Source organism: Lissotriton vulgaris, chromosome 3_1 (genome assembly GCF_964263255.1).
Source record: "Lissotriton vulgaris chromosome 3_1, aLisVul1.2, whole genome shotgun sequence".
Classification (NCBI taxonomy): Eukaryota; Metazoa; Chordata; class Amphibia; order Caudata; family Salamandridae; genus Lissotriton; species Lissotriton vulgaris.
Window position 1 is genome coordinate 1,347,885,228 of NC_141689.1, and position 16,458 is coordinate 1,347,901,685.

At 46.4% G+C, this 16,458-nt stretch overlaps 1 protein-coding gene across 4 annotated transcripts in view; it reads right to left on the reverse strand.

Moving 5' to 3' along the window:
• GAK (cyclin G associated kinase) overlaps positions 1-16,458 on the reverse strand; it is a 1,908,861-nt gene that overhangs the window by 1,572,170 nt on the left and 320,233 nt on the right. For all 4 annotated transcript variants that reach the window (XM_086961822.1, XM_086961820.1, XM_086961821.1 and 1 more), the window contains exon 6: positions 14,221-14,346. In XM_086961822.1, coding sequence (XP_086817948.1) covers positions 14,221-14,346 — 126 coding nt within the window. The remainder of the gene's footprint in view (positions 1-14,220; positions 14,347-16,458) is intronic.

A 16,458-nucleotide genomic window follows, 5' to 3' on the forward strand; every position in this document is an offset into this window, starting at 1 on the left:
TTATCATGGAACAGCCATTGGGTCTTTTCTCCGCAAGGTGCAACCGGCTCGGCTCGGGCCAGAACACAGTTCACGCGAGCCCATGCACTCTGCCTTCAGGATTGTCAAGGCCTGCCATAGGAGTGACTGATAGGGACTCGGGTGTCCATTGTATGGTTAGATATAGAGCTACTATATCTAAAGCAAAGGGTGATTACACGACTTCGCCCCAGCTGTCATGCAGCCAGTTGTGTCAAATTTAGGAGGCCAGCCAGGGGTGGCATAATACATGCTGCAGCCCCTGGCGGCCCTGGGTACACCTACGCCCTGAGTTACAGGGTCTGATAAGGTGGCCCAGTACCAATTGGAAATGCACCTAGGGTACATGGAATCCATTTTAAAGAGAGAGCAGTAGGCCTGGGGTCCTGATTGGCAGGGTCCCAGGTCGACTATGTCCAAAACCAGCTAAAACACAGGGCAAAAAGTTGGGGGCAACCATAGTCAGGATGTACCTTCCTACAGTTACAACAAGAAAAATATGGAAAGCCATATATCATTAACATGAAATACATACAGTATAACGGAAAAAGCATGATATAAGAATCATACAATAAGAGAATAACAGGAGGAGAAAAATAAAAAAATAAACAAGGGAAATGGAATAAAAGCGAGACATATTGCATAATGTAAGAAAGGAAAGAGATGCAAAAGATAGAATGAAAGAAGTATGAAAGTTAAATGAGGGGAATAGAGAAATGCAGCACCATTAGAAGAAGGGGGGAGAAAAGAGAATAGAAAGTACAGATAATAATGCATAAAAATAAAAGCATAAGAAAATACTAGAACCTATTATAATAAATATATGAAAGAATCCAAAATGGAGTGACCACTGAAAGAGATGAATAACGCCATGTTGAATAACGAGTACAATATCATAGGGAAGGAATGCATTAGAAAAGGACCATCACATGAAAGGTGAAAGAGCCTAGAAAACAGAAAAGCAAACAATGAATAAAGAGAATGATGAAATGTGTGGTGAAATTACCATACAATAAATAATAACTTGAGAAGAAAAGGAAAAGAAAATTAAAGGAAGCAAAGTAAATAAAGGAACCCCCATATTATGCAATAAAAGAAACAGATAAGGTATAGTTAATGAAGCATAGAAAATAATAGATGGAAAAGAGCAGAGCAAATGAAATTGAAAAGAGAGAGACGTAGTAAACAAAAGAATACAAGTACATATAAGGAAACATGGGAATACAAGTAGAGAGTGTAGATTAAGTGAGTAAAACAATATAAGAAAAATACATTATGTCAAAAACAGTATCTGATAAAGCAAGTGGACAGTGTGAAGCTGGATCACAGTAACCACAACATGACAAAGGAAATGAACAAGAAGAGAGCCCCACAGGTAATAGATAATACTCATGCAGCATATAAAGAGAAAGGTCTAAAATGCATACACATTCCTAAAAAAACAATTAAAAAATACTAAATGGGGGGGGCGTGGCTGGCGGCCGAACATGGCGGCAGCATAGAGGACTAGCTCCGGCGAGGAAGCGACCTCTCCATCTATCCGCACGATAATCCGTGACTATTTGTTACCTCCAACGGCAGCACCGAACGCCCGGGACCGGGCGGGACTGGCGGCAGGTTCCCAGACGAAAATCGCGCATTGGATGACGGAGTTATCATCGAATGTTGAATCGACCGGAGCACAGGCCCACCTCCGGGCCCTCAAGTGATCGCTGAGACCGACCGGAAGTGCAGCCTGCTCGGTTGCTACAGACAGGAAGTGGTCGGTGCAAGAGGCCCACACCCAGTGACGGTCCTGCTCCGCGTCATTCCAGCGGAGACTCATTGGAAGGGTGGCCGTACTTTCTTAAGACTGTCATCCGAACTTTGCCCGACAGTCTGCCCTGCGGGGTCCATCAAGGCGTCTCGCTTTTAGCAACGGAAGCCCCCTCCATCTTGAACTGAGATCAGCGTAGTGATTGCGCATTCACTCGATACCCCACCGGACCGACGAACTGTATTCCCTCCGCGATCGAACGATGGCCGGGAAAGGTGTGAAAGGCGGCACAACCCAGACTCGTATCGACCGCTTTACAAACGATAGGACCGCTTCCCCTCCGGCGGAGGGAAGAACTCCCCCCGTAAAACCAGGCGAGTCTGGGGGAACGAAGAAGGCGACGCTGGATGATGTTATGAAGGCTCTCACACAGGTCCAAACAACGGTGGGCTCTATCTCGACCGAAATCACCCTTATCCGCGCTGACTTTCACAAGATGGCCGAAAAGGTAGGCTCTCTAGAGCTTGTCACGAAATCGCTGGTGGAGGATGTTTCGGAACTGCAGACGGCCATGGAAGCGGTCATGGCGGAGAACAAGCTCCTTAAGGACAAGCTCGACGACCAGGAGGGCCGCTCCAGGCGGAACAATGTACGCATTCTTGGCGTTCCGGAGTCTGAAGGTGTGAGGGCTACGGATCTATACGTGGAGGAACTCATCAAGACTCATCTTCAACCCAAAGGCCTGTCGACCTTCTTTTCTGTGGAGCGAGCCCACAGAGTCCCGGGAGGGCAACCAAAACCAGGGGCCGCGCCGCGGCCAATCCTAGCGAGACTGTTTAACTACCGCGACCGGGACATCATCCTACAGGCGGCACGTGTCTCGCCACCGGTGAAAATCCTCAACTCAACGGTGGCATTTTTCCCGGACTACACGGCGGAGGTGGCCAGGCGGCGAAAAACATTATTGGATGTTAAAAAGGAACTTAGGAAACGTGAACTCCCTTATTCTATGATCTTCCCAGCCAGGCTCCGGGTGGTGGCGGAGAACAGGACATGGTTTTTTGACGACCCAAGCACTGCGCGAGACTGGCTGGACGGCTGGCGTCCTGCTTCTCACTCTCGCCGCCCTGGACGGACTAAGAACGGCTCGCCTCACTCTGATCGCAGCGCTGCAGGAGCCGAGGGTACGAACAGTGGCAGAAGCTCTCCGGTACGAGATGAGGCTACTCTAAGTCTGGAGGTGGACCCTTGAACACATGTACGTGCTATTGAAGTTTGGAACTGTGGCTGGAACCGCCAAGGACACTGGGCCGAGGGCCTCCGTGGAGGGTATGAGGGGTCGCTAATTCCGGAGTGCTCCTCACCCCCAACGAGCAAGTAACTGTGTGTTTTCATTGGGGTGGGTTTAAGCACTCTGCTAAATTGGGGTGGCGGGCAGTTTGGAGTCCGTGTAGCAGGGAAGCAGGGAGGGTGGGGATGTTGGGTGTGGGGGGGTTATGTTGGTTGATTGGTTTGAACTGTTTGGCTCTACTTCTCATTTTGAAAATGCTAGTAGTCACATATGACCGTATTCCTGGCACCGGGTATATTGCCTCTGATCCTCGAACACTGAATCGGCGCAAACACACGCTTCGTTGCACGGGGTTGGGGAATTCCCTACTTGAAATGGCTCCGTCCCACCCTCTAGGACACCCAATTGCACGCTTGATCACAAGATGGCGGATCCCCCACAACCTGCTGTAGTAACGCATGACACTGGGGTGGGGGCGGTACCACCGCTGCGGGTAGTGTCCTGGAATGTTCGGGGGTTAGGAGATAAAGTGAAGAGAGGGCTGGTCTTGCAATGTATTAAAAGACTGAACTGTGATATCGCCCTCCTCCAGGAGACCCACTTAGTGAGGATGGCCACCAAAGCCCTGGATAGGAGAGGATACCGCATGTTAATACACTCGGACTTTACTTCGGGGTCCCGGGGGACGGGTGTCTGGGTGAAGAGGGAGTCACGATTCATACATCACTCCACGAAAGCGGACAAACATGGCCGCTTCGCGGCGGTGTGTGGGCAATGGGAGGGCGTGCCCATTAACGTGGTGTCTGTGTACATCCCACCAGCGCTACATTCATCGGCACTTCCGGACTTGGGCAAATTTCTTTTGGAACTCCCGGAAGGGGATATGTTAGTGGGCGGAGACTTCAATGCATTGGCTGATACTGATATGGACAGGTTCCCGGCTCGCTCCCTCCCTACTGGCCCAACGAAATTCAGGGACTTCTTGGAGGCACAGGGTCTGGTAGACATTTGGAGACAACTTCACCCTACTGATCGCCATTATTCGTACTATTCCTCCACCCATGCTTGCCTGTCACGCATAGACTATTTTCTCACACTGGGGGGCGGCAAACTCACTTTTGACAAAGTACAGATTGCGCCACGGGGTATTTCAGACCATTCTCCCTTGATCGCTACACGGTCCTGTTCGGCCACGGCTCGCACACGTCTCTATCCCATTTACCCTGGTTACCTCAAAATTCCCCCGATCCGAAAATCCCTCAAAACTGCCACTAAACATTATTTCCAGGAGAACTCCGGGTCGGTGTCCTCACCGACGATTCTCTGGGAAGCATACAAGACGGTACTAAGGGGCCAGGCCATTGCGACCATAACCGATCATAAACGCAAACAAAAACTAGAACTGGTAGAACTGGAACTGCAGTTGGAACAGGCTAATGTGACTCATATGACCACACCGTCAGAGACCACTCGACACGCGCTGACTCTCTGCCAGCAAAAACATGACGATCTTCTCCGCCGAAGGGTGTTGGAGCGTATAGAATCGACAGCATGCAGAGTATATGATGTGGGCGACAAAGCCAACAAATTGCTGGCTTGGTTGGACAAAAAGCGGGACGGAGGCAGGCACATTCTGCAGTTACGGGACCAAATGGGGACGTATCACACGCACCCTCCAAAGATCGTAGACCTCCTGGCAGACCACTTCCAAGGGGTGTACACCCCAGAGGTGGTGGTCACGGCTGAAAGGGCGGAACTGGCACTTCAAGATGTAGAAGTGGAGGTGTTAACGCCGGAGGCGCAAACTGAGTTAGAAGCGGATCTCACGGTAGAGGAACTCCGTATGGCGATAGGCGCACTGCACACGGGCAGAGCACTGGGCCCCAATGGGATACCAATCGAATGATTCCAAACGATGTCAGACACACTAGGCCCACCATTGTTGGCCATGTTCGAGAACTGCCGTGAGACCGGAACGCTACCTTTGGACCAGCGCTTGGCAACGATAGTAGCTATCCCAAAACCTGATAAACCTCCAGAGTGTTGTACATCCTATCGCCCGATCTCGCTCATCAATGCAGAGGCGAAGATCCTGGCGAAGGTTATTGCTAATAGATTGACCCCACACCTATCCCAGCTGATCCACCCAGACCAGTCCGGCTTTATGCCGCACAGGAGTACGGCATTAAATCTCCGTAGAGTGCACGGCGCTTTGGCACGAGCGCACTCCCTGACAGAACCGGCGGCCATCTTGTCACTGGACGCCAGGATGGCCTTCGATATGGTAGAGTGGCAGTACCTGTTCGCAGTTCTGCATCGGATGGGCTTCGGACCGAAGTTTCTATCATGGATCCGACTACTCTACACAGGCCCAATAGCCCATGTGGCGGCCAATGGCCATATCTCCCGAGCGATCTCTTTAGCGCGTGGGACTCGCCAGGGCTGCCCCTTATCCCCGTTGCTGTTCGCATTGGTCCTTGAACCCCTTGCGATCGTTCTCAGAACGACACCACTGTTGAAGGGCATCAGATGGACGGAGACCTGGGAAGATAGAATATCATTGTATGCGGATGATATGTTGGTGTACGTGTCAGCCCCCGAACTGAGTGTTCCGATTTTATTGGCACTCTGCGACAAACACGGTGCGGCCTCTGGCTACACAATCAACTGGACGAAATCGGTCCTTTATGTTTTGAAGGGCCCTCGGCCAGTCCTCCCTGAACACTGTCCGTTGGTGGTGACCGATGTCTCCTTCAAATATTTGGGCATCCATGTCACTAGCGATACGGCCGTCTTTACCGACCGGAACCTGGCGCCCCCCCTCCTCCGTCTGAAGGCAGACGTGAGACACTGGTCGTCACTGCCACTCACACTCTTAGGCCGCGCTGCACTGTTTAAAATGATGGCACTCCCGCGCCTCTTATACATCTTTGAAAATACGCCAGCTGTGATCCCGCCCTCCTACTTGCAGAAAATCACCGCAGTTGTCACCACTCTGCTTTGGGGTGAGCGTCCCCCGAGAATAGCTCACCTCAAGCTTAACCGCGGCTGGTACGATGGTGGAATTGCGCTACCGAATGTGCAGCTTTATTACTGGGCATCCCAACTCAAGGTACTTAACCAGTGGATCCATGCATCACACGCCGACCCGGCATACATGGCGGACAGGGCCCAACTGGGAACAGAAAGTCTCCTGGCCCCCCTCTATAACCCAAGTCTCCTTAAGGACCTGATTGGCCCCACTAAACACACAGTTGCCTTATGGTACAGGGCACTCACCAAGCTACAGTGGAAGGGAATCATTACGAAGCTTACCCCGCTTTGGGATACCAAAAAACTGGGCTGCCTAAGGACCAGTAAAGGGTTCACCCAGTGGGACAATATAGGCATCTCTACGGTGGGAGATCTCTGGACGTCCACAGGGGTGGTTCCATTCGAGCAACTTCAACAACAATATGCCCTGGGCCCCACAGAAACATACAGATATATCCAAATCAGACACGCTCTCCTGGCGGTGTTGGAACCGGGAACCACAGTCCCGGAATCCTCCCCCCTAGAAGACCGGCTCCTCACGGACTTCATGCAAACAAGGGCCACCTCGCTCACATATCGTAAATTGCTAAATAATCTCCCAGACCCCCTACAGAAACTGCGAGAAAAATGGGAGGATGAGTTGGGTGCTATGGATGAGACGGATTGGAATGCCGCAATGGCGTCCCCGAGAGAGGCTGGGGTTTCGGCCAGGTTCAGGCTCATACAGTTAAAAATACTACACAGAACGTACTATACGAAGACCACCCTACACAAAATGCACAGGGCTGACTCCCCTCATTGTCTTAGGGAATGTGGGGAGGATGGCACATTATTGCACACACTATGGGGCTGCCCTCTCATTGCCAGATACTGGCAGCAGGTCATGCGCACGATCTCACAGGCCCTTGATACCTCCCTCACACCCGAACCGCGCCTTTGTCTCCTGAATATATGGGAGGGCACTGATCTTAACCTCAGACAACAGCAATGGGTTACAATAGGAACAATGGTGGCGAAGCGTGATGTGGCGCAGAGATGGGGGGAAGCGGAGCTACCTACTTTGGCGCTATGGTGTAATAACATGGACAAATTGATGATAACTGAAAGAACTGTCTACAAACTCAGAGCGAACCCAAAGAAGTGGAACAAGGTGTGGGAGGCTTGGAATAGGTACAGGGGGGACCTGTGTGACCCGCTGCAGGAGGATGAAGACGAGGATTCAGAGGATGAAGAGGGAATGATTGATTAACCTGTGGGTCATTGCGGGGTAGGACTAGAAATGTACTCTTATAGTTGGAAATTCAGCTCACGCTATGCGGGGGGGTGAAGGGGGTAGGCCTGGGGTTGGGGGTCGGCGTGATCTACTAGTATCTTATGTTCTATAATGCTTCATGTCTATACACTACTATTGAGCCACTATGTTTGGTTTGGTTTTGATTTTTCATAACTGGAACAAAAACAAAAATGAACCTTAAAAGTAAAACTTCATGACTCCGATATTTACATCCTGATGGTCTGCCATATCATCCTCATCCTGTGCTGCCGGACTGGAGGGTTGTCGGCTGAATAGCTGTGTAGAAGTACGAGACATTCTGTTCTTATCTCCTGTCATGATTACTGTGTAATTGTACTGTTGTAACGTGGATGATGAATATCAATAAAAGTTTTACACCAAAAAAAAAAAAAAATACTAAATGTTTGAAAACTCACAAGATAACAAGAGCACAAAGTAAAATAGAATGCCACAGTGCTCATAGTTTCTAATACTAGAAATCCGCAGGAAACTAAGTAAACAGTTAAAGCATCACAAATAACAGGAATTATCCTGATCTAGAGAATAGCAAAAAAATACAATATAGCAGAAAAACCAGTCAGCATCTGAAGGCATCGATTTGCTAAGAGATGAACCTTTGTGTTAATTTGAAATTGTCACATTATGTTCTGAAAACTTGGTGATGTATGGTATTTTGTTTGTCCATACAAATAAGCAAAAGATGTTGTATACTACTTATAACAAGATCTAGAATGTTAGTAGTATTATTGTTGCCATATTACATTGTTTGAATCTTGATCATAATAATTAATGATACATGATGATAATCCCATGCATGATTTAACGTATGTTCACGTGTTGTGACTAATTACAAATTAGAAATAATTGAGTAATAATTCCTTAGGGGACATTTTTGTAGTTTTTGTTTTTAGTTTTGTAGTTGGCTTTTTTGCATCTTCATGAAATTAGGCCACATCATACATCAGATTAACTCTAGGAGGTGTTGTGCCTGGACACCGGATAGAGACCACACTCATATGTGATCCAGAAGACCAGGATTTCATCAGGGAGTCTGGAATCTGTGAAATCGGACAGAGCTTCTCTAGAGCATCTAGAACATGGGTACTCAAAAACATTTCCCCAGGGGCCACAAACTATGGTATGTGGTGTGTACGGGGGTTGGCATTAATGGCAGCATGGTGGAATGTGGGTTTTGTGGGGGTAAAAGTGGGCGTTGTGGGAAGCGAATCACATACATGGTGTGATTCAAGAGTCATGGAGGTTTGTTTTCCATACTGTCCTCCAAATTAAGCCACTAGTCTCTACAAGAGTCATAATTAGATAATAAGGAGTTATTCTGTATCTGAATTGCTATTCATCTACCTCACCTTGGAGTAAGCCTTTCTGCTTGCTTGCTCAACCATGAGAGAGGCAAGTGTAAAACGGAGGTAATTTGATTATTGAATTGAAATTAAACAAAATTCCACAACGTGCAACTATACAACCTAGGATTGATCCTGGCCTCCCCACTTGAACCAATTGTTTGATCCTAGCTAATTGTCTAATTTCACTTTGCCTCCTTTTGCTTCACTATGATACATAAGAGCACCTTGAAATACAAGAGTTCGGGATATATTCTGTACAAAGCTCTTGTGTTTGATTTAATAAACTATAATGCTGTCCATGTATAACAATCCTGACCACCACGAGAGTTCTAATTTTTTTTTTTGAAATCTGTTTATTACCACGAGGGTTCTCGTGGCAACTGACTTGCCTCTGGCACTGTTGTCGGGGTATGAGGAGGCATGAATATTACTACACTCATTCTTGAAATTAGTCTGTTTTAAATAAAATACTTCTGAATGTATTTTTTTATGTACTAAGGAGTAACCCTTCTACGTGTTAATAAAATATACTTTTTGAACATTGAAGAGACTCATTTTAACACGTTTGTTGCAAGATGTATTGAAAAATGAATGTGTTACCAAATGAAGTTTTGCAGGGCACCTTATTTGCTTATTTTCTTTTACTTCACTTAGACCGTAAATAAATGCTGTCCCATGTTTTTTAAACATATTTTTTAATGTTTAGTGCTTTCTTAAGTTCTCAGTAGTGCAGTAATTCAGCTGTGGGCCGCGTGTGACCCATGGGCCGTTCTTTGAATACCACCCTTCTATAATGATGATCCTTGTATATGTGCCTCATCCTGGAATGTACTGTGGTGGCCATGTCTCTTATTTTGCAGAGCTGAATAAGTTGGCTATGAAGGATTGATACTCAAATGAGGTAGTGGCGCAGTGGGCCAACTAAAGCAGTGACCTACAAAGTACAGCCCCCTAGTGAACAGCAGCACAAGCTGCTGGTTACTTGCTGAGCACTAATATCCAAAGTTTAAAAAAAGAAACAGGCAAGCCTTTATTTGGAGGTTAAATTAAGGAATGAAGTAACTATGGTGGTCCTGCACCACTTAACTTTAGATTACCTGCAAATAAATGATTGTCTATTTAAAAATGTTTTTAGACCCCCTTACACAATCCCAAATCCACCCAGCCCCCCCCCATACCGCCACCCTGCTGGCATCAGTGTGGCCCTCGGTCACACCTCAGACTACTTTGTGGTGCATGGGCAAATGTTTGCAAGTACCCATGAGCTAAATAATCATCATCCACCAATGGAACCAAGGGGAGATTTTGTAGCAGGCAGTGCCTCAGGAGAGGATGGCACATCCATGATGCATCTCCAGGATGTCACATTCTGTGTAGATATTGGTGTGTGTCTGGCCTCTTGGTGCAAAGGAATGATGAGAGAAACCCTTGTAGCACTCATGGCTCCCGGAGAAGAAAATAATGAACAAGCATTTACAATGCAATGGTCTCGGCATTATTAAAGGTAGAGCTATTGGCATTGCTCATGACTTTTTAAAAAAAATTATAAATAAATGGCATTGCATTTACATTGCCAATAGCTTAATCGTTAAATAAATGGCATTGTCATTTACAACGCCAATAGCTTAAGCGCTCGCAAATGCATGACCTATTGCATTTACACTCACACTGAGCCACCCACACAAAGCCACCCACAGTCATTCACATAGAGCCACCTACACAGAGCCACCCTCACACAGACCGAGCCACTCACACATAAAGCCACCTACAAAAAAAGCTATCCACACAGAGCCACACACACACAAACACACACACACACACACACACACAGAGCCACACACACACACACAGACAGAGGCACGAAAAAAACGGATCACAAGCAGGAGGGAACATAGGCACGAAAAAACCAGATCAATCACAAGCAGGGCTGCAAACAGATGATGTAAGCCCTGTCCTTTTCAGACAGATTTACAAGGCGTGCCAATGGAGAAGAGGGGCGGGTTAATGCCCCGTACTAAGAAACATTAAATCTTCGGGCTGAACTGCGAAAGCGCAGCCTACGGTCCTCGACCTAATAAGGGAGTATTAAAAGCAGGACGGTAAAATTAAGGTAATGCTAAGGATACAATAAAGACCATTAAAGTTGAACGTACAGGCCGGATGGCTAGTTACCAACTCCACATCAAACACCAAGTTTGAAATCCCCCAAACCTATGATGTACATGCCGTTCTTCCATCCATCAAGAGTGTTCTAAGGCGAAGTTGCCTCTCATTATACCCCTAACTGTGCGGCTGGGCATGAGTCACCAATTATGGGTGTCTGCCTGCGCAGGGCCAGGTATGCAAGAAATAATCAGGTACAGGTTCAACTTTGGCACCAAAAAGTCCCCTAATAATCGCATCTGATTCGCATATGTAATGTCCGAGACATGCCTCCCCATGCAACAATCTCTATATGGCCTTCGCGTTGTGCCCTCTAACATGCTTGTGTCTTCTCCCACAGCAACAGACACCCACCCAGAGGAAAAGCGCGCCAATTTAAGCTTCCAGCATGCAATGACTGTCTATAATCAAGGGCATTTGATTCTGCTAAGAGGGCGGTGGATTCTCCCCTCTAGTCTGAAACCCCTGTGTGCCCAGGGGTTGGAGCAACGAGTCAGGAGGCTCATACCACACCTCAGTAACCATCGGGTGCGCTGTACAACTCCGCCAGTTCGAGCTGCGCCCCTAATACCCGATCCTCGAGTGGGGCACACAACTTGAACTGATCTTATGTTGGATAAAACAGCTCCCCAGTTTCTATGCCAAACATCTTCGTGAGCAGCGCTTCAAGTCGGCGAGCCATACCATCTGGTCAGCACCCGGTGTCCAAGGGTCTGCGCCCAGATGCTCCATGTATCCCGAGAACATTTCAGGCCCCAACGAACACACATACCAGTAAAGAAATCGCTCCTCCATGAAATCTCATCCAGAGTGGGAACGATGCCTCTCTGTCCAAGAAGGAGCAGTACAACAAGACCTGTTTCGAATACCCTCTGAAGCGATCCGTGTCCCACGCACTGTATAACCCGAGTATTTACCGAAAATTCCGCAGCCGAAACATCAAGGCTAATTATACCAATGCTCTCTTTGAAGATGCCGAACCCTCAACTCTATCTGTAGGACCGACAAGAACAGAGTTCGCCCATACCAAATGCTTTGTTCAACTGGAGAGCGCCCCGCACCAACCATGCCACAAGGAGGTCCCAGCCCGTCCCCAGTCACACAACTCTCTGCCGCTGGCTCTACCCTCTGAAGCCGCTTAAAAGGGACGCGCTGTTCAGTTCTCTCCGGCGCAACCGAAACCAGACGTGCTGGCGGAGGGAAGGGGTTGCCCAACAGGGAGTCAGAGGCAAGAAACAACGGCACAAACGGGGGGGCAGAACAACAGCACAAACGGGGGCAGGGGCACGAATAAAGGCACAAACAGGTGAGCAGAGGGGCACAAAGAAAGGCACAAACAGGGGAGCAGAGGCTTACCTCATGTCCTGGTAGACGCTGCTCGACCAGCAAAATGGAGCCCGCCAGCTTCCGATTTTTTCAGATTCGGGGGCGTGGTTTTGCTGTTTTAAGTGACAGACAACGTCACTGTCTAAAGAACAGCAAAACTTACGCCCCCGAATCCGAAAAAGACGGAGCTTCTTTGGAGGGACGGCTCTCTCCTCCAATGGCTGGCCTCCGTTTAGGAAGCCAGCCAATGGAGGAGAGACAGGGCAGGGAGGCGGGTTCTTCAGCCCTACTAAGAAACATAAGATCTCCTCCCGGAAGCTGGCAAGCCAGCATTTCCGGTCCTTGACCTAAAAATGACCACACGCCAACAGGGAAATCCAGACGCTAACGACTAGTGACTCGATATTGATTGGGAGCACTGGTGACTCGATGTTGAGTTGGAGCACTGGTGACTCAAGACGCAGCACTGAAGGACCCAAAAGGCGAATTAGATCTGATCACACTAGGGATAAAAAAAAAAAAAGGAGGTACAAAACTCTTACTTCTGTGGTGCTGATGGGCTGAAAGGCAGAGTGGCTACTTCTCCCTGATTCACCCGGAGATAAACTCCCTCCCTGTAAAGCATCTCTAAACGAGGTTTAGACCTTGTGATGGAGTGTAAATCCAGGAGACACACGACTCAAACATCATATTCATCCTGCCAGGACTGCTATACTTCAAATGAGGGGCAAAAAGAGCCGGCATGGTTCTAAAATCTGTAAGGTGAGAAAAACACTTCAGAGTAAAAGATAGGAGAAAAAGAACTTACTCCACAAATATTGTAAGAACGTAAAGGAGATTATAACAGGTTTAATGGTGCCAAAACCCAATGAAAAAACAGATATGCAGCCAAAAACAGCATTAGAAAGGCAACAATGTTCAGGGAGCCCTAATCTGGTGAGCAGGAAAAACAGTCTCTTTGACCGTGCATTGCATGATGGAATGGCTGGGTGACTTTGGAGTTTCCAATGTGTAACTAGCACTGTGAATGCACAGCGTATTAAAGGCTACATTTTCCCTTTAAAATGGGGTTTTAAAAAGGGTGTGGTTCAGTGGTGTTTTCGACCAAATGTATGCCAATTTGGCTAACTGCACTTGTTGACACCAAAAAAGGCAATATGTGCCTCTTATAGGCATAGTTTCTTTAAAACTATGTTCTTAAAAATATTATACCTAGGATCCTGTTTATGGATATCAGACAGAATCCCATGAACCAGAAAGTACCCAGCTATCTGGTCTAATCCCTTAGTCAGTGCAAGAAAACATAGGCAGTGGCATGTCTGAGCGCTAGCTGTATTTCGTTATAAACTGGAAATGAATGGTAATTCTCTGTACTTTTGCACGATCTGAAATTAGTTTTTTAGGGCAGGCAGTAGGTTTACAGTGCTAACCGACTTGTTATGGTTTTTAAAAGGCAGCAGAATCGAACAAAATGGATTCTAGCATCATTTTCAGCAATTGGTGGTGATGTGCATTTGAATAGATATTTTATTAATACAGTCAAGGGAACACAAATTACTGCTTTGGATTCAGAAACAAATTTAATATAATTATTGTGAACTACATGCCATTTTTGCACTTTATTTTAGACTGTCTATAAACAGAGCTTAAGTCTATATAGTAGGTTACGTCTTGTGAACAAGTCCACCTTAAGTGATACACCATAACATTCTTACTTATGTGATGCACCATAAAAGGAGATACACTATCTACCCTTCCCCATTTAAATTTATTTTGTTTTGAAAGACATTTTTTAACAGAATTGTGAGGAAACTACATACGTAAGACAGGTCGCATTAACACTAGATAGAAACAACAAATATTTTACCATAAAAATTTAAGGCACATTTACTTTGACTGGTGGTTATCATTAAGTTGCTATTATTGAAAAAGACAACAGGTGATAAGCACGCAAAGGGCAATGTAAAGTTCTCACCTCATCTTCAACAGTAGCTCGCTTCTGTGCAGACCAGTTGTAATCTGGATAGTGTGCAATAGTAGTAGCACTGCCAAAGTCGCAAAGTTTGATTGTTCCTTGGTTGCTAATTAGCAAGTTTTCTACCTAAAAAAAATATATTTCATTGTACTACAAATATTATGTCAAACTACTACTTGAATCAAACAATCATTCTATGCTTTTTCTGTAGTTATTCCAAAGACTATTTACACACAGTATTATTATTTTTTATTTACCGTTTTTAGGCACAGTCCACAGCCCACACCAAGTATGGCGCCTTTCACTGAACATTTCCGCCATAGCAACTCACATGAGCCCCTATACTTCCCAGCTGTCCATTTCCCTTAATATACCCTTCATGCCAAAAAGGGAAAATCTCAACAGAGAACATGCTATAAATGTGGACATAACACCCACAAAAACGAAGTTTCTGAAAGCCTTGGAAAAGCTTCAAGCTTTTACTCAGGGTCGAACTGTCATGGCATTTAAAGCAGAAGACATTTAACTTTCCATCTTAGCCAAGCCTATGGATTTCTCATTTCACTGGCGTCTATCACACCATGTAATTGAAATTAATAATTCTACATCTCAATTAACAATGCAAACAAATGATTAGAGTTACCTAATATCCTCGAAGTTGGGGAGAAACTGACAGTGACACGACGCACTTCATTCATTCAGTTACTTAGCACTACCATGAATCTATGACTGAATGGAGTCTCCTGACTGCTGTAGCAATCAAGCACTAAATGTTAATGACACCTTGGGCATTAGGAACCGGGGCAACGAGTAGGTGGGGCGTTTCTACATCAAGCAGTATAAAATTGCTTTTTCCTTGTGTCCTTCAATTGCAGATTTAAATATCTGACACCAACTTGGTCTCCCAATATATCATCTTCTAACGGACGGGACCAAGGAACTACCAACCACATCAGTACAAAAGAGTATGTCAACTAAATTCAAATTTATAGTCCACATGAATTACCTTTAGATCTCTGTGAATTATGCTCGCACACATTCTGATAGGGCGTGCACAATAGATGATCCACAACCACGGCATTTCGTGGATCATCTTAACCGTTCCGCTAATGGATACTTCCTCACTCCTTGGATTATGTTTTGACGAGATTCGATATTTTAGCCCCGGTGATAGACCAATTCACACGCATTTTGATGGTGCTCATATTGGGAAACTATGGATAATTATATATATTTCAATATTGAAAATTGTTCATTTCCGATGATACTTTGTATATACAACCTACATTTTGAACACTACAAGATGGCCGCTGTTGCCATGGACGCGTATAGTCCTTCTACTATGTTATCACAGGTTTGGAGTGTAAACCGGAAGTGGGCATTTACGCCAGTTACGCGGATGAGATACGACGCGGTTATTCCAAAGGAGATGGGAACCCAAACATGTTGTGTGCTTAACAACATGACACTGACGGCATCGGGAAGATAGACATACAGACACACGGTATCAGTGGGGAGTAGTGGGGCATTTGGGACAGTATTAGTGTCCAGTGGATAAGATTTTGCATGCGAACTGGGATGGTTTTGCCGGTAACAGCATTTGGGACGGTATTGGCGTCCAGTGGCTGAGATTTTGGCATGGGAAAGGGCATGTGTACATATTTTTGTAAACGGTAGGCCTGCTTTTATACAGGCGCACTTATCTGCAATGGGGTGCGAGACATTCCGAGGTTGACAGGTTAAATGCGGTGGTAATGATCAGGACTGATTTCTAATATGCGCATTTACTTAGCAAATATGAGACACTGGTGCTGCATACGGTGGGCTTTAAAGATGATGGCAAGAGCATTTACCTTATACAATGGAACATTTACTCGAGATGATTATGAATACCTGATAATGGTGATGTTGGCTATCTTTGAGGTCGAGCCCGGTGTGAGTCACTAGTTATAATGATAGCGAGTTCAAGTTCAGAAATTTGTATAGCGCACTACTCACCCAGAGGGTCTCAAGGCGCTTGAGGGAGGGGGGTGCTTTACTGATCGAAAATCCAAGTTTTTAGTTGCTTTCTGAAGGAGAGGTGGTTCTGTGTAAGGCGGAGGTGGGTGAGGATAGAGTTTCAGGTTTTAGCCGCTAAGTAGGAGAAGGATCTTCCTCCCATGGTGGATCTATGGATGCGCGGAATTGCGGCGAGGGCTTGATTGGACGATCGTAGTTGGCGGGAGGGGGTGTGGAAGG